Source organism: Ovis canadensis, chromosome 3, assembly GCF_042477335.2.
Source record: "Ovis canadensis isolate MfBH-ARS-UI-01 breed Bighorn chromosome 3, ARS-UI_OviCan_v2, whole genome shotgun sequence".
In the NCBI taxonomy this organism is placed as follows: domain Eukaryota; kingdom Metazoa; phylum Chordata; class Mammalia; order Artiodactyla; family Bovidae; genus Ovis; species Ovis canadensis.
Genome location: NC_091247.1, coordinates 182,269,315 through 182,292,627, shown reverse-complemented (window position 1 = coordinate 182,292,627; position 23,313 = coordinate 182,269,315). Strand labels below are relative to the sequence as shown.

The 23,313-nt window shown below is 40.5% G+C and overlaps 1 protein-coding gene across 1 annotated transcript; it reads right to left on the bottom strand.

Moving 5' to 3' along the window:
* Nucleotides 1-2,510: 2,510 nt before the first annotated feature.
* PWP1 (PWP1 homolog, endonuclein) lies at nucleotides 2,511-21,447 on the bottom strand. Its single transcript, XM_069585256.1, has 15 exons — nucleotides 21,194-21,447; nucleotides 18,795-18,853; nucleotides 18,481-18,665; nucleotides 16,916-17,001; nucleotides 16,719-16,815; nucleotides 14,989-15,099; nucleotides 14,069-14,199; nucleotides 12,432-12,493; nucleotides 10,047-10,143; nucleotides 9,338-9,399; nucleotides 7,750-7,861; nucleotides 5,700-5,790; nucleotides 5,481-5,602; nucleotides 3,669-3,774; nucleotides 2,511-2,858 (listed from the first exon to the last, which is right to left on the bottom strand). Exons 1-15 carry the CDS (start codon nucleotides 21,263-21,265, stop codon nucleotides 2,749-2,751), a joined length of 1,503 nt encoding a protein of 500 aa, XP_069441357.1. The 5' UTR covers nucleotides 21,266-21,447; the 3' UTR covers nucleotides 2,511-2,748.
* Nucleotides 21,448-23,313: the final 1,866 nt, after the last annotated feature.

Here is a 23,313-nt window from a genome sequence, read left to right as displayed (position 1 = left end):
TGGACAGGAGTTTGAGCAAGCTCCAGTAGCTGGTGATGGACAGGGAAGCCTGGTGTGCTGCAGTCCATGGGGTCACAAAGAGTCGGACATGACTGAGTGACTGAACTGAGAGTTTTATGGTCTCAGGTCTGCTGGTCAGGTCTTTGAGTTAATTTTAATTTTTGTGTATAGTCCAGTAGTCCAGTAAGACAGTGGTCCAGTTTCCCAACAACTTTTATTGAAGAGATTGCCCTTTCCCACTGTATGTTCTTGCTTTTTGTAAATTAACCACATGTGGGTTTATTTCTGGGCTATTCTATTCCATTGGGCTATGTATATTTTTATGCCAGTATTTTGATTACTATAGCTTTGTAATATAGTTTGAAATCAAGAAGCATGTGCCTTTAGCTTCTTTCTCAAGATTTGACTATTTAGCATCTTTTCTGGTTCCCCACAAATTTTAGGATTATTTATTCAATTTTCATGAAAAATGCCATTTGAATTTTAATAAGGGTTGCACTGAAGATGTAGACTGCTCTGGTTAGTTTATGCATTTCAGTAGTATTCATCTAACCCATGAGCACTGAATATCTTTCCACTTATTTGTGTCTTTGGTTTCTTTCCTCAGTGTCTTAGTTTTAAATGTATAGATTTTTTTACCTCCTTGGTTGAATTTATTCTTAGGTAGTTTATTCTTTTTAATGCAATTGTGAATGGGATTGCCTTAATTTCTTTTTCTGATAGTTACTGGTGTATAGAACTGCAACAGACTTCTGTGTATTGATTTTGTACCCTGCAACTTTTCTGAATTTATTAGTTCTGTTTTTTTTAGTGTCTTTAGGGTTTTCTATACATGTCATCTGTAAACAGTGATAATTTTACCACTTTCTGATTTGGATGCTTTTTATTTTTCCTGCTCTGGCTAAGGGTTCCCATACTGCAGTGAATAAAAGTGGTAAGTTGAGGGCATCCTTGTCTTCTTCCGGATCTTCAAGGAAAAGCTTTCAACTTTCCACCATTGAATGTTAGCTGTGGGCTTGTCACATATGGCCTTTATGTTGAGGTACATTCCCTTTGTACCCACTTTGTTTTTTATCATAAATGGATGTTGAATTGTCAGGTATGTGTTTGGTTTTTTTTGTACATCTATTGCTATGATCCTATGACTTTGTTAATGTGGTCTCATATTAATTGATGGGGTGTCACTGGTTGGTTTGCGGATGTTGAACCACTCCTGCATCCCTGAAATAAATCTTTAACCACGGAGTATGATCCTTTTAATGTGCTGTTGAATTCAGTTTGCTAATACTTTGTAGATTTTTTGTGTCTGTATTCATAAGGGATATTAATATTAGCCTTAATTTTCTTGTGGCATCCTTACCTGGTTTTGGTATCAGGGTAATGCTGGCCTTCTAAAATAAGTTTGGAAGTATTCCCTTTTCTTATATTTTATGGAAGTTTGAGGATTGGTTTAAAATTTAACTTGTTTAGTATACATAATTCACCAGTGAAGCCACTTGGTCCTGGACTTCGGTGGGAGGTTTTTGATTAGTGATTCAGCATTCTTCCTAGTAATTGGTATGTTCAGATTTTCTGTTTCTTCATGATTCAGTCTTGGTATTTGTTGGTATACAGTTGCTCACAGAAGTCTCTTATTCTGTGTATTTCTGGGGTATCAAGGTATGTAACATTTTCCCTTTCAGTTCTAAGTCCTTATCTCTTTTTTCCTTACTGATTCAAGCTAAAGGTTGGTCAGTTTTACCTTTCCAAGAAAACAGCTCTTGGTTTCATTCTTTTCTATTTTTCCTATTGTCTTTTTGGTCTCTATTCCGTTTCCCATGCTGACCTTTTCCCTTCCTTTTACTAAGTTTGAACTTTTTATTTCTAGTTCCTTGAGATGTAAAGTGAGGTTGTTTGAAATCTGTTTTCTTGATTGTAGGCACTTACTGCTAGGAACGTTCCTTAACTACTCTTGCTATAGCCCATAAATTATGTTGTATTTTCATTTTCATTGCTCTATTTCTGACACATTAGTTGTTTAATCTCCACATTTGTAAAATTTTCCAATTTTTTTCTTGTAACTGATTTAAATGTTTTATAAGATTTTAAATTTATTAAAACTTGTTTTTGTGGTGTAACATCATATGATCTGTGTGTTCTGTTGCTTTTGGATGGAATATTCTATGTATTATCTGAGTCCATTTGGTCCAATGAGTCTCTTACCATTTGCTTTATTTACAAATGTTATATCCACTTGTGGACTGAACCCTTTATCTCTTTTGTTTGGTAATCCTGAATACCATGCTGTGGACAGAAAAGGCATGCCACTTATGGATGAGCAGCACTAACCAGAGAGCAGTTGGTCAGGAAAAGTGGAGTCCCCCATGGATCTACCTCTGTTCATGGTCTACTCTGGATTCTTGGCCTAATCACCACCTTCCCAAGGACAGGATTTTCTCCTTTTAAAATTCCATGAAGTACTACTTATTTTACATCCTAGACTACCTGTGACAGATGGCACATTTAAGGAATGAATTTCTAAAAACCTTTTTATTATTCCTTTCAAGAATGCAAGTGGAGCCCTGTATACCACACACTTGAAAGCTAAGCACAAAGACCAGCCCTGTTTGTGCTGCCACCGTAGCTGCAAGGAGGAATGTCAGGCAGTTTTGGTTCAGTCATTTTGATGGCTGCAGCTACACAGGGAGCATCTTTAGGCCAGCTTTTGGAAACTGAGGCTAAATAAAACAGGAAACTGTACGATCGTCATTAAGACTCCATTGGTGTTTCTGAGCTCCTGTTCCCAAAGGGGCCACTAATAGACGAAGTTCTTGCATTGCCGAGAACAAGCCTCTCTCGTCTTCCAAATGCTTCATTTACTAAAACATAAAATAAATGGTTAAGCAACTACCAGATCAGAAAATTGAGAACCTAAAATATAAAAAAAGAGACTAAAATGCAGAAATAAACAATGAGGTTCTCTACCCTGTGGTGGGAGACTTTGTTTTGAAAAACATGTTTAGCACTTTATAAATTGGAAAGTAACCAACTCAAAGTCTAAAATAATGTTCTGAATGAGGTTAACTGTTTTATACTGGTCTACTTTTTTTTGTACTTTACTTTCTTTGCCTTGTCCCAGATTTATTGAATCCACCTTGATAACAAACGTCCAATCCCTCATGACAGTGACTCTGTCCTTGCCTTATTATACTTACTTCTGATGATTTCTTGCCTTCATCTTTCTCTGTATCATGGCCACAACAGAACTGTTTTGGATTTAGGACTTGTTTTCTTCAGGGAATTGAAGATTCAGGAATCAGAGTGGGTCTACAGCATTCCTAATTACATGAAAGTAATAGAAGGGAACCTGGCCCCTTCAGGAAAGCTGGATTTGGGGAATGTGGGAGGGGAGATCATGCTATATACCCTTCCAGCTTTCCCATAAAATCTTTCACTTTTAAAATTCAAATTTTGCCATAGATATTTTAAAATTAAAGTATGAAGACAAACTTATTGTGAATATGAACATTTCCAAATTACAATTTGATCTGTCTGTTTCCTCAGCTAACTGTGCTGGAGGATGAACACGGGATCTACCTTTGCCATCTCCCTTGACGTATTCAAGCCACACATTCTGTGTTAGCTCTTACAGACCTTATCCAGAAAAAGCAGGAAATTAAGATTCTTACCTGAAGAGACTGTGCTTATATCCCAGACCCGAAGCCCTTCCTTCTGACCTCCAAAAGCATAAATAAATGGCAAATCAGGGCAACAGGAAGAACAGAAGAGAACTCCCTGAGAAGAGAATACAAAGTCAGTGATTTCAATCTTCCCAGAAAGCGCTAATCTCGATTCCCTACTGCAGTCTACAAGACCCTACGATTGAATGTCACTGAAAACCAACCCACCAGAATCTCCTTCCGGGCTCCTGTAAAGGTACTTCACAGTCAAGTTGGCGGGATTATCTCTGTGAGAATGGGTGCAGTTCTGACCACTCAGGCTCACATCGCTATTATCATCTAATAGGGATTTCCTAGTATATCTAATCTGCTTAATACTCCCAGAAACTAATTCTCCTTTTTAAGTTATAATGCTATAGTTCAATCATTTAAAAGTTTATGTTTTTTAACTGTATTACTAGATAACACATGCATCATAGCCTTTCCCTTCTCCAGGGATCTTCCCAACTCAGGGATTGAACCCAGGTCTCCTGCATTGCAGGCAGATTTTTTATCAGCTGAGCCGCAAGGGAAGCCCAAGAATACTGGAGTGGCTAGCCTATCCCTTCTCCAGGGGATCTTCCTGACCCAGGAATTGAACTGGGGTCTCCTGCATTGCAAGCAGATTCTTTCCCAACTGAGCTATGAGGGAAGCCTACATGCATCATAGAAAATATAAACAAGAAGTATAAAAATAACTCTGAAATAATCAGCTGTTCATGTTTTGGGATAGGGTCTTCTAGATTTACATATGTGCATTCAACACTTAAGTATTTATGCGTCGGATAATACTATAAAAACTGCTCTGTAGGGTGGGGAGGGACGTTCAGGATGGGGGGGGCATGTATACCTATGGCCAATTCATATTGATATATGGCAAAAACCATCACAATATTGTAAAGTAATTATCCTCCAATTAAGATAAATACTTGGAAAAAATGCTCTATACAACTGCCTACCCACATTTAAAAATACAAATATTCATGTATACGGTTTTAAACAGCTGTATAGTGTTCTATGTCTACAGCTGAATTTTTATAATGCCTGGTATACACTATATGCTCAATTAATATTTGATGAATTATTGAATTCTAATCATTTCTAAAACTTTTGCTACTATGTAGTAATTTCAGTATAGTAAGAACTACTAAATAGTTTTACAAAGATGTAGGTGATAAACTGACCTCAACAGCTGTGGTACACAAAAGGTACACAAAATCATGAGATTTTCAGAGATGGGCTTGATTTTAAGGTTAAAAAACTGGAGCATACAGTTACCAGCAGGGAATGGGGGTGGGGGTGGGAGTTAGGAAGTGACGAGCACACTGCTGTATTTAAAATGGATAACCAACAAGGACCTACTGTAATGCACAGGGAAGTCAGCTTAATATTATGTAACAATCTTAATGGGAAAATAACTTGAAAAAGAATAGATACATGTGTAAGTATAACTGAATCACTTTGCTGACACCTGAAACAACATTGTTCATCAACCATATTCCAATGTAAAATTGTAAAAGAAAATTGTAGCCATTCCACTTCTGTCCTAGAAGACCACCTCCTCGTCTTGGTTTTCCACAAGCAACTGTTAATCATGAAAGTTGGAAAAGGAATCAGATAGTCACTGATGTCTCCCCAAACTGCCCTAAATAAGAAAACCCAGAATTTGACTAAGCCCCAAATTAATTTCCCAGCAAATCCGTATTCTTTTGTGCAGGGGTTCCTGGAAAAAAACAGTAGATCAGAAACAGAAAGAACCAAGATGCCCACGAGTATCCTTACCATTTTCATATCCCGAGAGTGAACCAGACTTGGCCTGTCTCCTAAAATGTCCCAGATCTTCACATACTTGTCTGCTGATGCAGTCACAAGACAGCCCTTGATTTGACTGCTTAGATCAAGACCTAGAGAAAGATAAGACTTGTTCAGGGACCTTCACTTTGAAATAAATTTACTTCATCATAGGTTAATAGAAATGAAAGAAACCATATTCTTGCTCACCAGAAATTTCATCATTGTGTGCGTTAAGTGTAAAAATTGGCTTATCTGAACGTGCATCCAAATTATATACAAAGCCGTCATCTGTACTGGCCTGGAAAGAGTAAGAGAGCACAGCAATGTTACGTGACAATAAAATTTAGCAATGGGTAAATAGTATAAATCCTTGTGAAAATCATCTATGGATCTTACATACCTGAGACACTTATTAAAAATTAACATGGACATAAAGAATTCACTTGTGGTAAGCTGAGTTGGCTCTTACAAGGACTAGTTCAGCTGACATGTCTATTAGGCAGTTGGATATGAGTATGAAGCAATGGTAGCTGATACAGACGGGTCAGAAATATGGTGGCACAGAGGTAGAAGTTACATCCATGAGAAGAGAAGGGATTTGCTCTGTGAGTGCAGAATTTAGAGCGCCGTGTAAGGACAGAGACCTGGAGAGCACACCACTTAAGGTAAAGGCTGAGGAGGAGCTCACAGAAGCCAGAATCAAAGAGGGAGGAGAAAATAACAACCCCAGGAAGCAGGGCTTCTAAATAAAGTAACAACGCTGTCAGTATTTTGGCAAAGAGATTTAATCAGAAAAGGACTGAAAGGCAGATTACAGTTCCACTTTCAAGAAAGGAAGAGAGAACTTCGAAGGGATTAAGAGGCAGACCTGGTCACTGAAGGGAGACAGAGACTTGAGCCTATATACAGGCCAAGGGCAAGAGTCAGGAAAGAGTGGCAAAAAAAGGGACAGCTGATGCAGTTTTATAGGTGGGGCTATGATGGGCACGAAAAAGGAAAGGGTGGGGCATTTCATCTTTTGAGACTTGACGGAAGGAGGTACACCATTTTATCTTGATTACTTTTCATTTCCTTAAATATTTGTAATTTTAGGACTGATAACCATGTGGCAGCACACTGCCTAGGAAATGTGTGCGCCTGCCTGCTGAGAGCCAGCTTTCAGATAGAACTGGGACTTCACTTGAGAGAACTGCAAAGTGGAATCTGGCTTGAGGTGGTTCAGGCTGGGAACTGCATGCCTCTCTGCACAGGGTTGAGATGATATGCCCCCAGAATCACAATTGCAGGAACCTTGACGAAACTTCACATATTCAAAGAAAGCTTTTTTTTTTTTCAAAGAATTCTGTCCCTCATTTACAAAGCACTAGATATTTGCTTTAGGAAAATTAGGAAATACATGATACCTTCTCTTCTGGATAAAAGCTAGGATTTTCTTTTTCCATGAACTGAAATATCAGTGGTATCTTTGGATGCAACATGGAAAACTGTTCTCCTGCAGATATTATGGGTATTCATAAAATGATCATAAACTTTCTTCCCATCTGGGAAATAGTGGTACCTTAGTAAGTAAGTGTTAAGTCACTCAGTCGTTTCTGACTCTTTGTGACCCTATGGACTATAGCCCACCAGGCTTCTCTGTCCATGGAATTCTCCAGGCAAGAATGCTGGAGTGGGTTGCCATTTCCTTCTCCATGGGATCTTCCCAACTCAGGGATCGAACCTGGGTTTCCTATACTGCAGGCAAATTCTTTACTGTCTTGACCACCGGAGAAGGTATATTAAGTGCTATATTAATTAAACATGCTAGCATTAGCATCACTGGAGCTCCATATAAGTAGTAATATTTAACTAAAGGAGAATTTTCTTGAACTGATTTAATCATTGGAAACAAAATGAATTTCTGTGATTTTAGTACTGATAACCATGTTAGCAAATAACCTAGAAAATATGTGTGCCTGCTCAGGATTTGTCATGCTCAGTATTACAAATAATTTTATAATGATCAACTAATTATTACAACTACAAAATGTGGCATGCTTTGGAACAGTTGGAAATTAGCAAAATTATTTACATGTTTACCATTTTTTTGTGTGGTGAATTCATTGTTCTCTTGTTAAAGAGATCTTTTTTTTTAAAAAAAAAAAACAACCCCAAATGCAAATACTGCACACTGTTGATATAGAAAAAGCTTTTCTACAATGGAAGTAGAGAAAATAAGTGATTAATAATCTATTAACAGTAATATGCATATTCTTACCAAAAAATGACAAGGTGAAAAGTGATTCCAAGTCACTCTCTCGATCTGCCCACTGAAACGCCACATTCGGTGGCTCTCCTCCGGACTCCGGCAGTCATACAGAGCCACGGACCTGGGCGTGTTCAGGCAAAGTTAGGAGTTCAGTAACCACCACCATGAAATCAAGATCCAGTTATTTACAGCCTATTTTAAGGTTCTAAAAGAACAGATGAATCGATTTTTACTAATTGGTGAACTCTGGTCCTGTCACTTGAAGACACTGGTGGCTCCAGATGTCACAGTGGCCTTGATCTCCCCCAGATTGAATCCTCTACTTCCAAGATGAATCGTCCCTATTTCCCAAAGAACAGGACAATTTCTAATTTGTCATTCCCCAATACTGCTCAGAGCCAGTCTTAGCCAAATTTACTTTTTACAAGCAGGTTACCGTGTTGGCGGAACAGATGAATGAAGTGAAGTGAAAGTTGCTCAGTCGTGTCCAACTCTTCGCGACCCCATAGACTGTACTGTCCATGGAATTCTCTAGGCCAGAATACTGAACTAGGTAGCTTTTCCCTTCTCCATGGGATCTTCCCAACTCAGGGGTCCAACCCCAGGCTCTCGCATTGTAGGCAGATTCTTTACCAGCTGAGCCACAAGGGAAGCCCAAAAATACTGGAGTGGGTAGCTTATCCCTTTTCCAGTGGATCTTCCCGACCTAGGAATCAAACCAGGGTTTCCTGCATTGTGGGCGGAGCTATCAGGGAAGCCAGGTAACACGTCTCAGCCGCATTTACTCTCTACAAGCAGGTTACTGTGTTGGGGGAACAGATGAATAGTAGTGTGTAGTTTTGCATGAATCCCAACTACAAAAGGATAAGGATACAAAATAAAAGACTGCAACTTAGTTTCTGTTTTACTAGCTACCTCTCCCATCTCCAGTCTCTAAAGAGCACACACATGATTTGGAAACCCCCTGTGATGGACTGCAGTGGTCCCAGTTCTTCATCTCTCCCCACATCCATGCCCTCTCTCAGTAATCTAGGAGTTCCTCCCCTAAAGGCAGAGTTCGTTTTCTACTCCATGTGATGTCTGTTTCGGCTTGCAGGAAGCCAGATATGTAGTAGGTCTGAGCCCATGTCTAAGAGGCCTTGGTGTCCCTGCTTGTACTCCTGACCATGCTGTGGCAACATACGTGGACTAGCCTGCTAGTTTTAAAAGGATGTAAAACAGGAGAGTCTCTGGGCCTAAACAAGTCGAGATTAGTAGAGCTATCAGTTGAATCTACCCTCGATTAGCTCAACCTTGCAGAGGTCAAGAAGCAAATATTCATCGCTTTAGACACTGAATTTTGGGATGGCTTGCTTCAGAGCAATGTTCAACTCACACACCCTCTAAAAATTGAAGTAGTAGGGAATTACAACAGAACCATATTCCCTTGCAGACTGAGAGGATCAAGCTGAAAGGACAAATGAGTACTACTGAAGATTTAAACACATAAAAGCCACAGTAATAAATTCTATCTGAACACTCAGTGATACTTTCTGAATTAGTTCAAGAGGGAAAAAAAAAAAAAAGACAACAATTAATTCCTAAAATGCTTTCTTACTTATCATATGATCCAGAAATCAGAGTCTGTGCTTCAAATGGATGAAACTGGAGAGTCTGGACCTAAGAGGAAGAAACATAAATTAATAGATGAATGTTTGTTTGGTTTTGGTAAAACTGCCTAATACGTGATGGGAATCAATTTAGCAGTGTTCCTACAAATTCTTTCCTTTGAAATGTATTCTATGAAGAAGCATAAATGTATTACATAATTAAAAGGACAAAACATACTTCTAAATAAAGGCTGATACTTAAAAGACCCAATGCAGCATTCCCCAAATTGTGCCAGGCAGAATACATATGTCCCTCAGATGTTACAGTATAGTCCGAAGAAACAGGGGAGTGGTCACACATTCTGAAAGTTTCACAACATGCATTAGCACATTAGATTCCTGGGTTCTGCAGTACCATCTGTTACAATTCTTTAACCCCATTACATGACTGAAACCCTTCACCCTTTCTAGGAGCCTCTGTAAAAATAAAAGCACTAATGTTTCTAGTCACTTTACCTTTCTGCACCTATTTTTGCAAAGCTCAAGAGGATAATAGTTATAACTATTGCAAAGAGCTCTCTGAAGATCCAGTGGGCTAGCATGTCAAAGCACTTTGTAATTCACAAAAAGTCATATATAAATGTTTGGGATTATTTGTGGTACTTAATACATGTCCCAGCTTTTTTAGAATCCCCTTTATCCACAAAATCACCATACCTTGTCTGTGTGTACGGCAAGGCTAGCTGCTGGCTTCCCCAAGGACATATCCCACAGAATAACAGTGTTATCAGCTGATGCACTGGCCAGCACATTTCTGAGAAAGGGAGGAAACAAATCGGGTAATCTTTTAAATATCAAGACCGTTACATGGAAGAATTCCGCTTATAACCCTACCAAAAAATAAAACACATAGGAGTAAATTTAACAAAAGAAACCAAGATTTTCAATATACTGACAGGTTACCCAGAGGTTCTGATTTGCAGCTAAGTTTGGGAAATACTAACCTAAACAACATTCTCAAGTCCATTTCACCAAACAATTATAACTCTGTAGAGGTCCAAATACAAATGAGAAGACAGGATATCCTTCAGTAAGCTAGCACTCTGGGATCTTCCTTAGAATGCTCAAATTATGAAGTGTCCAGTGTAACAGAAATGCTTTTAAAAAAGCTGTCTTGGGTATTCAAGTTTGTTCTTCCCTCTAAGTAATGTGTATTTACCTTCCTTGCCTCAGTAGCCCCTCAAACCATCTGCACTATTAGGAAAATGGCCCTTTTGAGGTAATAAGTATAAAAAAATACATGGATTACATCCAAAAGAATTAAGTTGAACTCTAACAGAGTATACAAAAATTAACTCAAAATATATCAAAGACTTAAACCTGAGAGCTGAAACTAAGACTTTAAGGGGAAAATCTTCGTGACAGTGGACTTGCCAATGGTTTCTTTGCTGTTACACTAATAGCACAGGCAGCAAAAGTGAGACTGAGCTGCACCGCGTCAAAATGGAAAACTTCTGTGCTTTGAAGGGCACTTCAGCAGAGTTAAAGTCCATCCACTGAATGGGCGAAAATATCGGCGAGTCACAAATGTCATGAGAGATTGATTTTCAGAATATACAAAGAACTCCTACAACTTAACAGCAAAGGGGATCCTCCCAACTTAGTGTTCGAACCTGGGTCTCCTGCATTGCAGGCAGATTCCTTACTGTCTGAGCCACCAAGGAAACCATATTTCATTCATTTATAACAGCAAAACCAAACAACTAAAAAATGGACAGAAGGATTTGGACATTTCCCCAAAGAAGGTATACAAATGGCCAACAAGTACTTGACAAGATGATTGACATCACTAGTCATTAGGGAAATGCAACTCAAAGCTACAACGAGATACCACTTCACACCAGTCAGGATGGCTACTACAAAGACAACAATAATGAAAACAGCAAGTATCAAGTGTTCAAAAGGATGTGGAGAAACTGGAACGCTCGTGTACTGCTGGTTGGAAGGTAAACGGTGCAACTGCTGTAGAAATCAGTATGGTGGCTTTTCAAGAAGTTAAACATAGAAATACCATTAGCTCCAGCGATTTTAATTTTAGCTGTATACTCAAAAGAACTCAAAGGAGGGACTCCAACAGATATATGTAAACTTATGTTATTATATGCATGTGAATAACACCAGCATTATTCACAAGAGCCCAAGACGTGGAAACAGCCCATAACAGATGGATAAACAAAATATGGCATATATGTACAATGGAGTACCGTTTGGTCTTAAGAAGGAAGGAGATCCTGCTAAATGCTACAACATGGATGAACCTTTTCTAAGTGAAATAAGCCAGTCACAAGAAGACAAATACTATATGATTTCACTTATAAGAGGTGCCTGGAGGAGTCGACTCAGAGAGATAGAAAGAATGGTGGTTACTAAGGCATGGGTGGGCAGGAAATGGGGAGTTCCTGTTTATTGAGCATATAGTTTCAGTTTTGGAAGCAAAAAACCTTCTGGAGTTGAATAGTGGTAACGGTTGCACAACAATGTGAGAGAGGTACAGAAAAACTGTACACCAAAGAGAAAAGTGAAAGTGAAGTCACTCAGTCGTGTCCGACTCTGCGCGACCCCATGGACTGCAGCCTACCAGGCTCCTCCGTCCATGGGGTCCTCCAGGCAAGAGTACTGGAGCGGAGTGCCACTGCCTTCTCCAAAACATGGTTAAAATGGTATTTTACAAAAAAATAACATGTGGACAAGATGTCAAAACTAAATGAAGTGAGAAAGATGTCTTCCAAGCAGTAACAATTCTACACCACTGGCACTGCAACCGCAGTACATGCTGTTCTTCCCAGCAGTGCTGGAAGAAGGGCGCTTGGTCCCCAACCATGTAAAGAGCATCTGCTAAGTGAAGAGACAGCAGGTGAGGTGGGGGTTGCAAGGACACAGACAGCAGCATTCCTGCCTTCCAGCAATGTATACTGCAGGGAAAGAAAAGAAAACAAGGGCCCAAAGATGTGAAACACAATGTAGAGAGAGTAAATGAAGACGTGAGGCAAAACCACAGTGGTTACAGTCTTTAGCAAGCCTTCAAATAGTACTTCTTCTTACCTGACCAGCTTATTCCAAGAAAGGTCAAGGACAGCATCTGTATGCCCATCTGCTGAGGAATTCTGTAATAATTGTTTAATTACTTTTGGTATTAAAGCATACCCCCAATAAAACTGGTTTCTTAATTTGAAAGATTCTTTAAAACCTTAAGATTATTCTGATGTTAGATAAACTTGCTCCAAAATCTAGGGAAAGAAACACCTTGTCTCCCTCTTACTTCAGAGATATGATAAATGTTCTTTACAGGGAAGAAACTATAGTAGTTCTTAATCTGTTATAATTCTATAAATCAACCCCCAACCCATCTCTCTCCCTCACCAAAAATGTAACAATTTTAGAAGCTATAGGAATACAAAGATATTTAGAATTCAACATACTCAAGGATAAAGAGAAACATTTTTAAAGTTAAAAAATAGCATATTAGTGTGAATAGCTACTATACACAAAGAAGGATCAAAGGCTGCGATCCAAAAGTCTGCAAGCAACAAATGCTGGAGAGGGTGTGGAGAAAAGGGAACCCTCTTACACTGTTGGTGGGAATGCAAACTAGTACAGCCACTATGGAGAACAGTGTGGAGATTCCTTGAAAAATTGCAAATAGAACTGCCTTATGACCCAGCAATCCCACTGCTGGGCATACACACCGAGGAAACCAGAATTGAAAGAGACACATGTACCCCAATGTTCATCGCAGCACTGTTTATAATAGCCAGGACATGGAAACAACCTAGATGTCCATCAGCAGATGAATGGATAAGAAAGCTGTGGTACATATACACAATGGAGTATTACTCAGCTATTAAAAAGAATACATTTGAATCAGTTCTAATGAGATGGATGAAACTGGAGCCGATTATACAGAGTGAAGTAAGCCAGAAAGAAAAACACCAATACAGTATACTAACACATATATATGGAATTTAGAAGGATGGTAATGATAACCCTGTATGTGAGACAGCAAAATAGACACAGATGTATAGAGCGGACTTTTGGACTCTGAGGGAGAGGGAGAGGGTGGGATGATTTGGGAGAATGGCATTGAAACATGTATACTATCATGTAAGAAACGAATCGCCAGTCTATGTTCAATGCAGGATGCTTGGGGCTGGTGCACGGGGATGATCCGGAGGGATGATGTGGGAGGGGGGGTTCATGTTTGGGAGCTCATGTACACCCGTGGTGGATTCATGCCAACGTATGCCAAAACCAATACAGTAAAGTAAAATAAAAATTAAAATTAAAAAAAAAAAAAGTAACTTGTCTTGTGTAAGGATGAATAATGTGCCAGTGTGCTGCTGCTGCTGCTAAGTAGCTTTGGTCGTGTCCAACTCTGTGCGACCCCATAGTCGGCAGCCTACCAGGCTCCCCCGTTCCTGGGATTCTCCAGGCAAGAACACTGGAGTGAGTTGCCATTTCCTTCTCCAATGCATGCCAGTGTAGGTTTTATATAATCAGAAATCAATTTTCCCTTGGATGGGCTTTTTGAAACTAGAAACTACAGTAACTTTGTAAATACTTTATCTTATTCCACCAAAACCATCTAACTGAAACAGTGTTCGTTCTCAGCTCCAGTTCCCACCACCCCCGAAGCTATTGCTATTTACCATTAGAGTTTAAATATCTATTAGCTTGTTTACCTTCTTTCCTTTCTTTTTCTTCTTTTTTGACAGCTTACTTCCAAGTGTGAAGACTGGCTCTAGAGAGTCCACTATATCCAGGTCCCACACCTCAATAACAGGGGTCATGTTTCCCACAGCAATGTAATTTCCTACAGGAGGAAATGATACATTTGTGATTTAAAAAATAACATAATGAAATACATTACACTGCAGACTGACTGAGTCATGGCTTAGAGCAAGTTTTCTCAAACTCTCATGTGCCTGTGCATCACCTGGATGTTGTTAAAATGCAGATTGTTTCAAGAAGTCCTGGGTGGGGCCTTAAAACTGCATTTCTAACAGGCTCCCAGGTGGCCGTAATGCTGTGCTGCTGGTCCTCAGATCACAGTGTGAGTAACAAGGGCTCCTCCTGGTCCCAGGGTCTTCACTGATATAATGACAGACCCTTCCTACCTTCATGGCTGTGGTGAGGATGAGGATTTGACTAGATCATAAATGTGAACAAGCTTTGCAAACAAGACGTGAGGTGTATTAACAGTTTTTACCTTAATTATTAAGTGTGATGGGGCAATGAACAGTGTGCAGCTATGGCCAAAGCGATTAAGCTTAGAGCCCAATTCTCTCTTCATTCTGGTTCTACTTGATGTTTTCTGAAAAGGTCCGTGCACTAAACTCTACCTGATGACACTGGACACAGCATGCCAGTTTATACTGGGTTTTCAGGAGACCTCCTCACAGTTCTGAGCCCTCATCAGGCCCTGTCCTTCTGCCTAGTGAGTCCATTGAAAGTCTGGAGACATACAGACCCCAAACAATTAAATGGCTGTGGTCTGAAAACTAACTTCATAAAACATCAACCACAAAATAGATGACATGTGTAGCTGGGAAAAACACACAGGAGTAGAACCACTGAGCAATCTTTTAAGTTTTCTAATTACCAGTTGAGTCATCTGGGCTAGGATCAAAATTTAGCCATTCCACACTCAAAGGGTATGCAGACAACAGGATATCATGGTGGACATAAAAAGAATCTTCTTCTTGATTATAAACTGAAAAGATTGGGAAAAGAGATTTTATTACATCAAAATAAATCATACCCCACTCAAAAGAAGAGAGACTCCCTTTTAAACCTATGGCAGTCACTTGCTTAAAGTCATAAATTTAAATACACTTAAAGTGATGACATTAAAGAAATTCCAAAGTATGTACTGCCAGGCAAAAGGTTTTCACGTCTAATATATTCCTAGTACCTGGGGAGCCCCAAAGGGGAACAGAAACACTGACAAGAGAATTTTCATCAGGCTGAATGCTCCATCTGCATGTTCCCTGGCTAAAACGGTCTGATCTTCTGGACCACCAACCACAGAAAACGCTCACAAGGCCTCCATTAGAAGTGCTGCATCCTATTTTATCTTTTAAATCTCTAGTTGGTCATAAGTCAGAACAAATCAGTACTGGAGAGAAATAACTCTTAGTTTCAGAAATCTAAATGCTTATCAAAAATTGCTTCTTTAATATTTATTATTAAAATCATAATTTATTATTAAATTATTAATATTTATTATTAAATTATTAATATTTATTATTAAAAGAAATCTTAAAAATTATATAATGAAACACTGATAAACATAGAGCCTACATAACCAGACATTCTCCCCTAATATGCTTTTTACTAGAAAGAAGCAATTTAAGATGAGCTAAGGATTAAAAAAAAATTCTTCAGACCATGGTATTTGGGGCAGATCTTGGTACTAGCAGCTTCCATGTAATGTTCTGTCACATCACTTTATGATGAGAATGTGTGTTCAAAATTAACAGGTTGTGGTCCTGTAAGAATCTCAACCATGGCCAATGTACTCAGCTCACATTTTAAAGAAAGATGATGATGAAGCCTTAAAACAATCTTTTGACCATGTCTTTTTATTATTCAGATTTAGAGAGAAATTTTCAAATTATTCCTGAACAGAGAGACATCACGTAACTTGGAGATTCACACCAAATCCAAATAAAACATATCATTAATGACTTAACTTAGAAGGAAACAGGAATACAATTACTTTACTTCAACTTCTCAGCTCCTGTGTGATAACACACAAGATTCAAAGGAATGACTAGAGTAAACTTTCAAATGAGAATGTATAAAAATCAGTGATGACTAACTGTAATAGTTCTAATTTTTTGAAAATGGAATTGGTCTTTAAAAAATTCCACCAACATGGTTTACATTTAAAATATGTAAAAAGTTCAAAGATAATTAAAAGAATAACTTCACATTGAAATAATTGATATTTAAAGCCTTTCTGATTGTATAAATAGATCACAATGGGCCATGGGATAAAAATGGCCTAAATGATAGGCTTCCTACAGGGAAACTTAAAGGCTGTAAAGAAATCCAAGTTAATAAATAGAGTATGAGTAATCTACAAGGTGCCAATAAACATTAAGCCCAAGGGATTTAATTTTCATACTATGTAACTGTGTTTCCTATAAAAAAAGGTATTAACCTAATAATCTCTTTAAGCTTCAAAATTTTAAGACAGATGAATAGAATCAACTAAAATGAGATACAACAGGACTTGGTGCCTAGAAATCCACAGTAGTTACTACAATGTTTATTTTAATATCACTTAAATACAGAACCTTTTAGTAAGAGATGTATTCCACTTACCATGCACCTCTAAATTGCACTGGTCCTGTTCAGCTCTACCACAAACTATGAGATTGTCACTAGGCTTAATCAAGAAATCTTCACGTTCATATTGCTCCTAAGTGGAGACAGAAAAAGTCATTGATTAGAATCAGCTATTTGGGAAGGTTTTTCAAACACTTAAGGAGGATAATTAGAAAAACCACATAGGTATTTACCGTGTCTTTCAGAGTGACGTAAGGATCTTGATCATTACTCCCATAGACTGTAAGACCCAAGAGAGATTCACCAAGAGTTTCAGCATCTATAAGAATTCATACAATGACATGAATAAGCCAGTCCTTTTGACTAAAGCATTCTTCCTAAGACATGGGCTTCTCTGGTGGCTCAGACAGTAAAGAATCTGCCTGCAATGCAGGAGACCTGGGTTTGATCCCTGGGTCAGGAAGATCCCCTGGAGACAGAAATGGCTACCCACTCCAGTATTCTTCCCTGAAGAATTCCATGCACAGAGGAGTCAAGCAGGCTACAGTCCATGGGGTTGCGAAGAGCTGGACACAACTGAGTGAGTAAAATACACACACATCCCGTCTTTAAACTTAGATACTACTGTCTATTTCATAACTAACTCTGAATCATTTATAATTGGGAAAGGAAATAGTAGATAATAATAAATAGGAATTTAAAAGCCATTTACTTTTGGCCCTGGAATGCACATCTAATAGTCTTGAAATATACACTCTTCCAATACAAGAATCAACTCAAACCAAGAAACTCCCTTTTAGAAAATATCAGAACTCTACTCAGATCCTCTAGCTTGCAGCTTGTAATCATTATTCAAAAGTGCTACAGAGAGGCGGCCTCACAGACCTAGAAATAAACAGGTCCCTAAAACACTGGTATCAACACATTAAGTGTTGCCTGGTCAAAGAAAATTGTAAACTGATGAGCCTCATAAAGTTAAGTGGGTTTCTTTATTGCAAGATATCTCATAATTGCTGACAGGCCAACTTGCCCAGTGAATCTGAAAAAGGAGATACTACCCTTTACACCAAATTTACCTCAAAGTGACATTCTTTCATGGCATGTCTACAAAGGTGACGGAGTAGTCCCCGAGTAACATAAAACTCAGGAGAAGGAGGATACTCTCAATTTCCGGGAAAAGCTACTTTAAGGGGGCAGGGCTCTTAGGTCCTGAACATCTGACAGGTAACAGATGGGAATGTCTATGGGACAAAGGCCGACAGAGCCCATACTCGGCAGGGTGGGAGCGTACTAGGAAGCAGTGTCTGCATGGCTTTTCTCTGGGCCGATTCGCTCTTCCTTCTCTGTACTTCAGTGGTGCTCTGTCCTATCAGGAGGGAAGCAACCCAGAGTCCAGTGGGAAAAAAGTATCCAGCTCTATTATTCACCAGCTGTGTGACACTGGTAAAGTTATTTCATCTCTGTAAGCCTGTATTTTTTCCTGTAAAATGGAGGTAATAATTTCTCTCTCATTATTGCAGATAAAGAAAAACGAATTACAGATGAACCACTACTTGCAATAAAATATACAAAACTAATTTTTTTTGTTTTGTATTTTAGGTTTTAGATAAGCGGGTTGAACTGATTTTTTTAAACCAGTTTAGGAAACATGCTGTCTGCCTTGAGCCTTGACCCAGATTATCTGACTGACATAAGGACAACGGGATTTCAGGGTAAAGCTTTGGAACCCTGTAACAAGTAACATGATCTAATGCACTGAGTTTGGACTAAAAACCAGTATAAGTGACTAAATTCTAACCTGGGTCGCCTTCCTCGTCATATTTATCTAAGTTGTACTCGGCCAGCTCGTCATCATCCAGCGTCCTGTCATCTTCTGGGTCGCCATCCTCCAGGGGCTCCCTTGGTCGGGCCTGGGTACGGGCACTCTGCATGCCATCCTCTGAAGGATCGCCCGTTTCCTCTTCATCACTGCCACCTTCTTCTCTACGCCAGAGAAAAAAGAAAAAGATCAGCCAAAAGACACCGTTCAATAATAAGAACACCCTGTTATCATCATTTAGGATTTACAGTTCATCTAGACTTGACTACAGGAATCAACATCCCCAAACTTACTGTAATTTTTCCTTTGCTTCAGCAATGAGACGTTTCACTTCATCTTTACTGAGTTCTACCTATAAGAGAGCAAGCATTTCATTATGATATATTTAAGGAAGCCATTTTAAAGTCTCTGAATTAAAAAGACTGCAAACTAATCTAGAACATGGTTTTAAGTTCGATGCAGGATACAGGATGCTTGGGGCTGATGCACTGGGATGACCCAGAGAGATGATATGGGGAGGGAGGTGGGAGGGGGGTACAGGATTGGGAACATGTGTACATCCGTGGTGGATTCATGTTAATGTATGCCAAAACCAATACAATATTGTAAAGTAAAAAAAAAATAATAATAATAAAAGACATCAGGCAAGAGACATCCAAAGTCAAATATCAATCCAAAGTCTCTAAATTTAATGTAAATGGACTTCTGACATGTCCTTATAAATTAAGATCCCTTCTCACCCTGTTAAAAAAAATCATGTTCTCTCCAGACTTTTTTTTTAAAAAGATGGACTTGTATAAGCTGCCTTCTATGACAGCTCATCTCATTTTCTCCTGATTACCTCCGCTCATTGGCCGTTTCTCCCCAATGCCCCATGGATATTCCTGAACAAACCACTCTTGCCTTCGTGCCCTGCTCTGTTCCCTGGTGTCACTGCCAAGTACTCACTCCCTGGGCTGTCACCACCTTGCAAAGCTCGTTCTCTCTGAATGGACTACTCCAAACTTTCCTTTCTCTATCCCTGTACACTGCAGGTCCATTTTTCTGACTGTCTATAAGACTCTCCACTTGGACATCCTGTTCAAAACTGGTCATCCTCTTTAGTGCCAAACTGTAAGCTCCTGATTACTGTGTTCCATCCATTCTTGATAGATGATGAACCAATCAATCACCCAGTCTGTACCAAAATGCCTTTAATAATATAGAAATTCTATTGGATAACTCCAAAAACTAAAGGTTCTTAACATTTTAATTAGGAGATACTTATTTTTCTAATTTCTCTTACTGGTTTGAATTTTTCTTTCTGGGACTTTGCAGAATAAATCCAATTTCTTCTTCCTACAAACTCTTAAGCAACGGTTCCCAAATCTGTCTCACATTAGAATCACCTGAAAGACTCTTAAATCTCAGACTATACTCCAAACTAAATAAATCACAATACTTGGAAGCTGGTAGTTTTTGAAGCTCCCCAGGTGGTTTCAATGTGTGGACATGTTTGGAAATCAGTGTCCTCAAGTATCTGCAAGTCTCTGGTGCCCTTTTAACAACTCTTGCTTTCTTCAATAATTTTTAATATATTATTTCCTGTCCCTATTCTATATGCGTGTTCAGTTGTGTCCAACTCTGCAATGGGATGGACTGTCCTCTGCCAGGCTCCTCTGTCCATGGGATTCTCTAGGCAAGAATACTGGAGTGGGTTGCCATGCCCTCCAGGGGGATTCTTCCCCATCCAGGGATAGAACCCGCCTCTCTTACGTCTCCTGCTTTGGCAGGTGGGTTTTTACCATTAGCGCCGCAATGAATGCCTACCATGTGCCAAATGCTGGCGAAACTGGAGAATTAAACAGTCTATGTCCTGGTGGAACTGGCTCAATAACCTGAAACAAACACTACCCCGCCCGTTTTTTTCATTAACATTTATCACTGACAAAGTATTATATATGCACATGTCAACTCCATAAAGGCAGGGACTTTTCCTGTTTTGTTCATGCCTATCCCAGGACCCTGAACAACGCTGGGAACAGAGAAAGCACTTCGTTAAATGTCTGTTGAATAACGTAGGTAATCTCGGCTACAGACTCAGTCTCTCCCGTAGGCTTTTCCCCTTCATAACGTGTCACCGTTTACCTCTACCCGCCGCCCCCCACGGCCTCATCAACATTTCATCTGCACTACTGCGAGAGTTCCTAATTCAGTTCTCGAGCTCACGACACCGTAGTCTCCACACCAGTTTTTCTACACCACGGTTTTCATCCAGTTCATTCCTCTAAACGCCGAGCGGAGGAGGGGAAAGTGGAGTTTCACATACGTGCCCTCTTTTCCCGATTTGCCTGAAAACGCACTAGGGTGACGGCAAACTATGTGGCGTCGTCAAGAGGTCTCGCTGGACGTTGTCAGCAAGCACCATCCCGCCTCCTTCCAGCCCACGATGTCCACAGGCGTGCGAATCGCCGAGGGTGGGGTGGGTCGGGCTCGGGGGTAAGGGACGGCGAGGAGGCGCTTGGGCCAGGAGTCCCAGACCCTCGGAACCACGGCCCTACCACGACAAACAGGCCACAGCCGGCCCCACCCCCCGTCAGCCCCGCCAGCGGCGCCGGGGCCGCGCGTTCCGGGTCCAGGTTCCCAGGCGACGCTGACCCAGGATGCTGCAGAGAGGCCGCTCCCCCTATACCTCGGAGCGACCGGGCCTCACCTTGTCTGGCGTCTCTTTGGCCACGCCGCAGCGGACCCAGGCCACGCACGTCACCTGGCGGCTGCGGTTCATGGTCTTCAGCTCGAGGCCTCACGCTACAGACTTGGCCTCGGTGGGTCTGGAAACCCCCACCGCCCTTCGGCCAGCACGCTCGGTGAAAGGCTCCCGGCCGCAGCTTGGGACAGAGCGCAGGCGCCGGCGGCCACCTGTTCCTTAGGGGTCGGCGCCCGCTTCTGACGTCATTCGAAAGCGGCGAACGGGAAAGGGGTGGGGAAAGATTTGGTATCCGAGGCAGCGGGGTTAGGAGGGTTAGGAGTCCACCAGGGCTAGACTGCTGTGTACGGTCGTGTGAATGGGTTTTACAAGACATCCGTGACGATGTCTGCGGGCTTCGTGGGAGTAATGAATAAATAAATGAAATTGGAACGGTAAAGGTCAGAGCCAAATTTACACCAACCGTTATTTTGCCTCCATATTCTTAGAGCTGACAATGGTAGAGTTTTAGGTTTGTTTTTAAAACCTTTCTCCAAAATGAACTTTTTTTCCCCTTCTCTGGCTGGGCGGTAGGGCTTGTGGGATCTTGGTTCCCCAAGCTCGGCAGAGCAGTGAAAGCCCCAGCCTTACACTGGATGACCAGGGAATTCTCCTAAATGAATTACCATTTCGAGGAGATAGTTCAGCCATTACATTTCATTACATTCTTGCATGTTGCTTATATACTAAATACAAGGTAGTGGTTGTAGCAGCAGCAAACACAAAGTGCTTGATATATACAGGAGGCACCATTTTAAGTGCCTTATGTACACTTGGTAACTTCTTAACACTTTGTGGGAGATCTTAGGGGGAATATTGTCTTTCCCAAGGCCACACAGGTAGCAAGTAGCTAGGATACTGTCAACTACAAATTGGCACTTATCATGGGCACTTGCTTCCCTGGTGGCTCAGATAGTAAAGAATCTGCCTGCAACGCGAAAGACCTGGGTCAACCTGGGTCTGATCCCTGGGTTGGAAAGATCCCCTGGAGGAGGAAATGGCAATCCACTCCAGTATTCTTGCCTGGAGAATCCCATGGACAGAAGAGCCTGGTGGGCTACAGTCCATGGGGTTGCAGAGTCAGATATGACTGACCAACTAACACTTTCACACACTATGGACACTTGCTATCTACCTCTACAAGAATTAAATCATGATGGGCTTCTGTAGCTGCTGACCTTCAATACACTGTGAAACTAGTTCAGGGTGAGGAGCAGAAACGAGGCTGTTTGTGCTGGGAAAAACTGGCAGGACAGGTCATCAGGTAGTTAGATATTTTCAAGAGCTCATTTTCTTGGCTGTGTGACTGTCTTGTCACTTGCCCTCTGAGTTTTCATCTCTCTCCCCTACATCTGAGACTGGCAAGCAAAACAGGAGGGTGGTTGCTATGGAGAGAGTGGGGGCAAAGAAAACCGGCAGCATATGCTCTGCCCCAGTTTTATTGTCAGAATGGGCTGTCCACATATGGGATCAATTTGTGGGCAGTTTGTAACACATTTTCCTCACATACAATAGTTTGCTTGGTTTTGCAACAATATTGATGAAAAATTACCTCCATTTAATTTTTTCCAATATTTTGGTTGCACCATGTGCCTTGCAGCATCTCAGTTCCCTGACCAGGGATTGAACCCTGGCTGCAGGAGTGAAAGCCCCGAATCCTAACTAGGCCAACAGGGAACTCCCCCTCTATTTTAAAGGTGAGGAAATTCAGCAATGAAAACCTTACTACCATGAAATCACACTCAGTTAGGGACTGGCAGAACTACAACTAGACACCAGGAACTCTGTACACTCAGCGGGACCCCCTTGGAACTTGCCCAGCCTGGGGAGGGATCCTCTCAGGTGTGAAATGCGAATCCCTAGGGTGGGCTGAGTATGTGTTCATCTCTTCCAGGACTGTTTCTCTAAACCGATTCCTCTGTAGCTTCTTTGCTTTTGGTCCATTTTATTAAAAAAAAAAAAAGCTTTTATTTATATTTATTTACTTATTTGGCTGTGCCTGGTCCTAGTTGTGACATGTGGGATCTTTAGTTGCATTCGAACACTTAGTTGCAGAATGTGGGATCAAGTTCCCTGACCAGGGATTG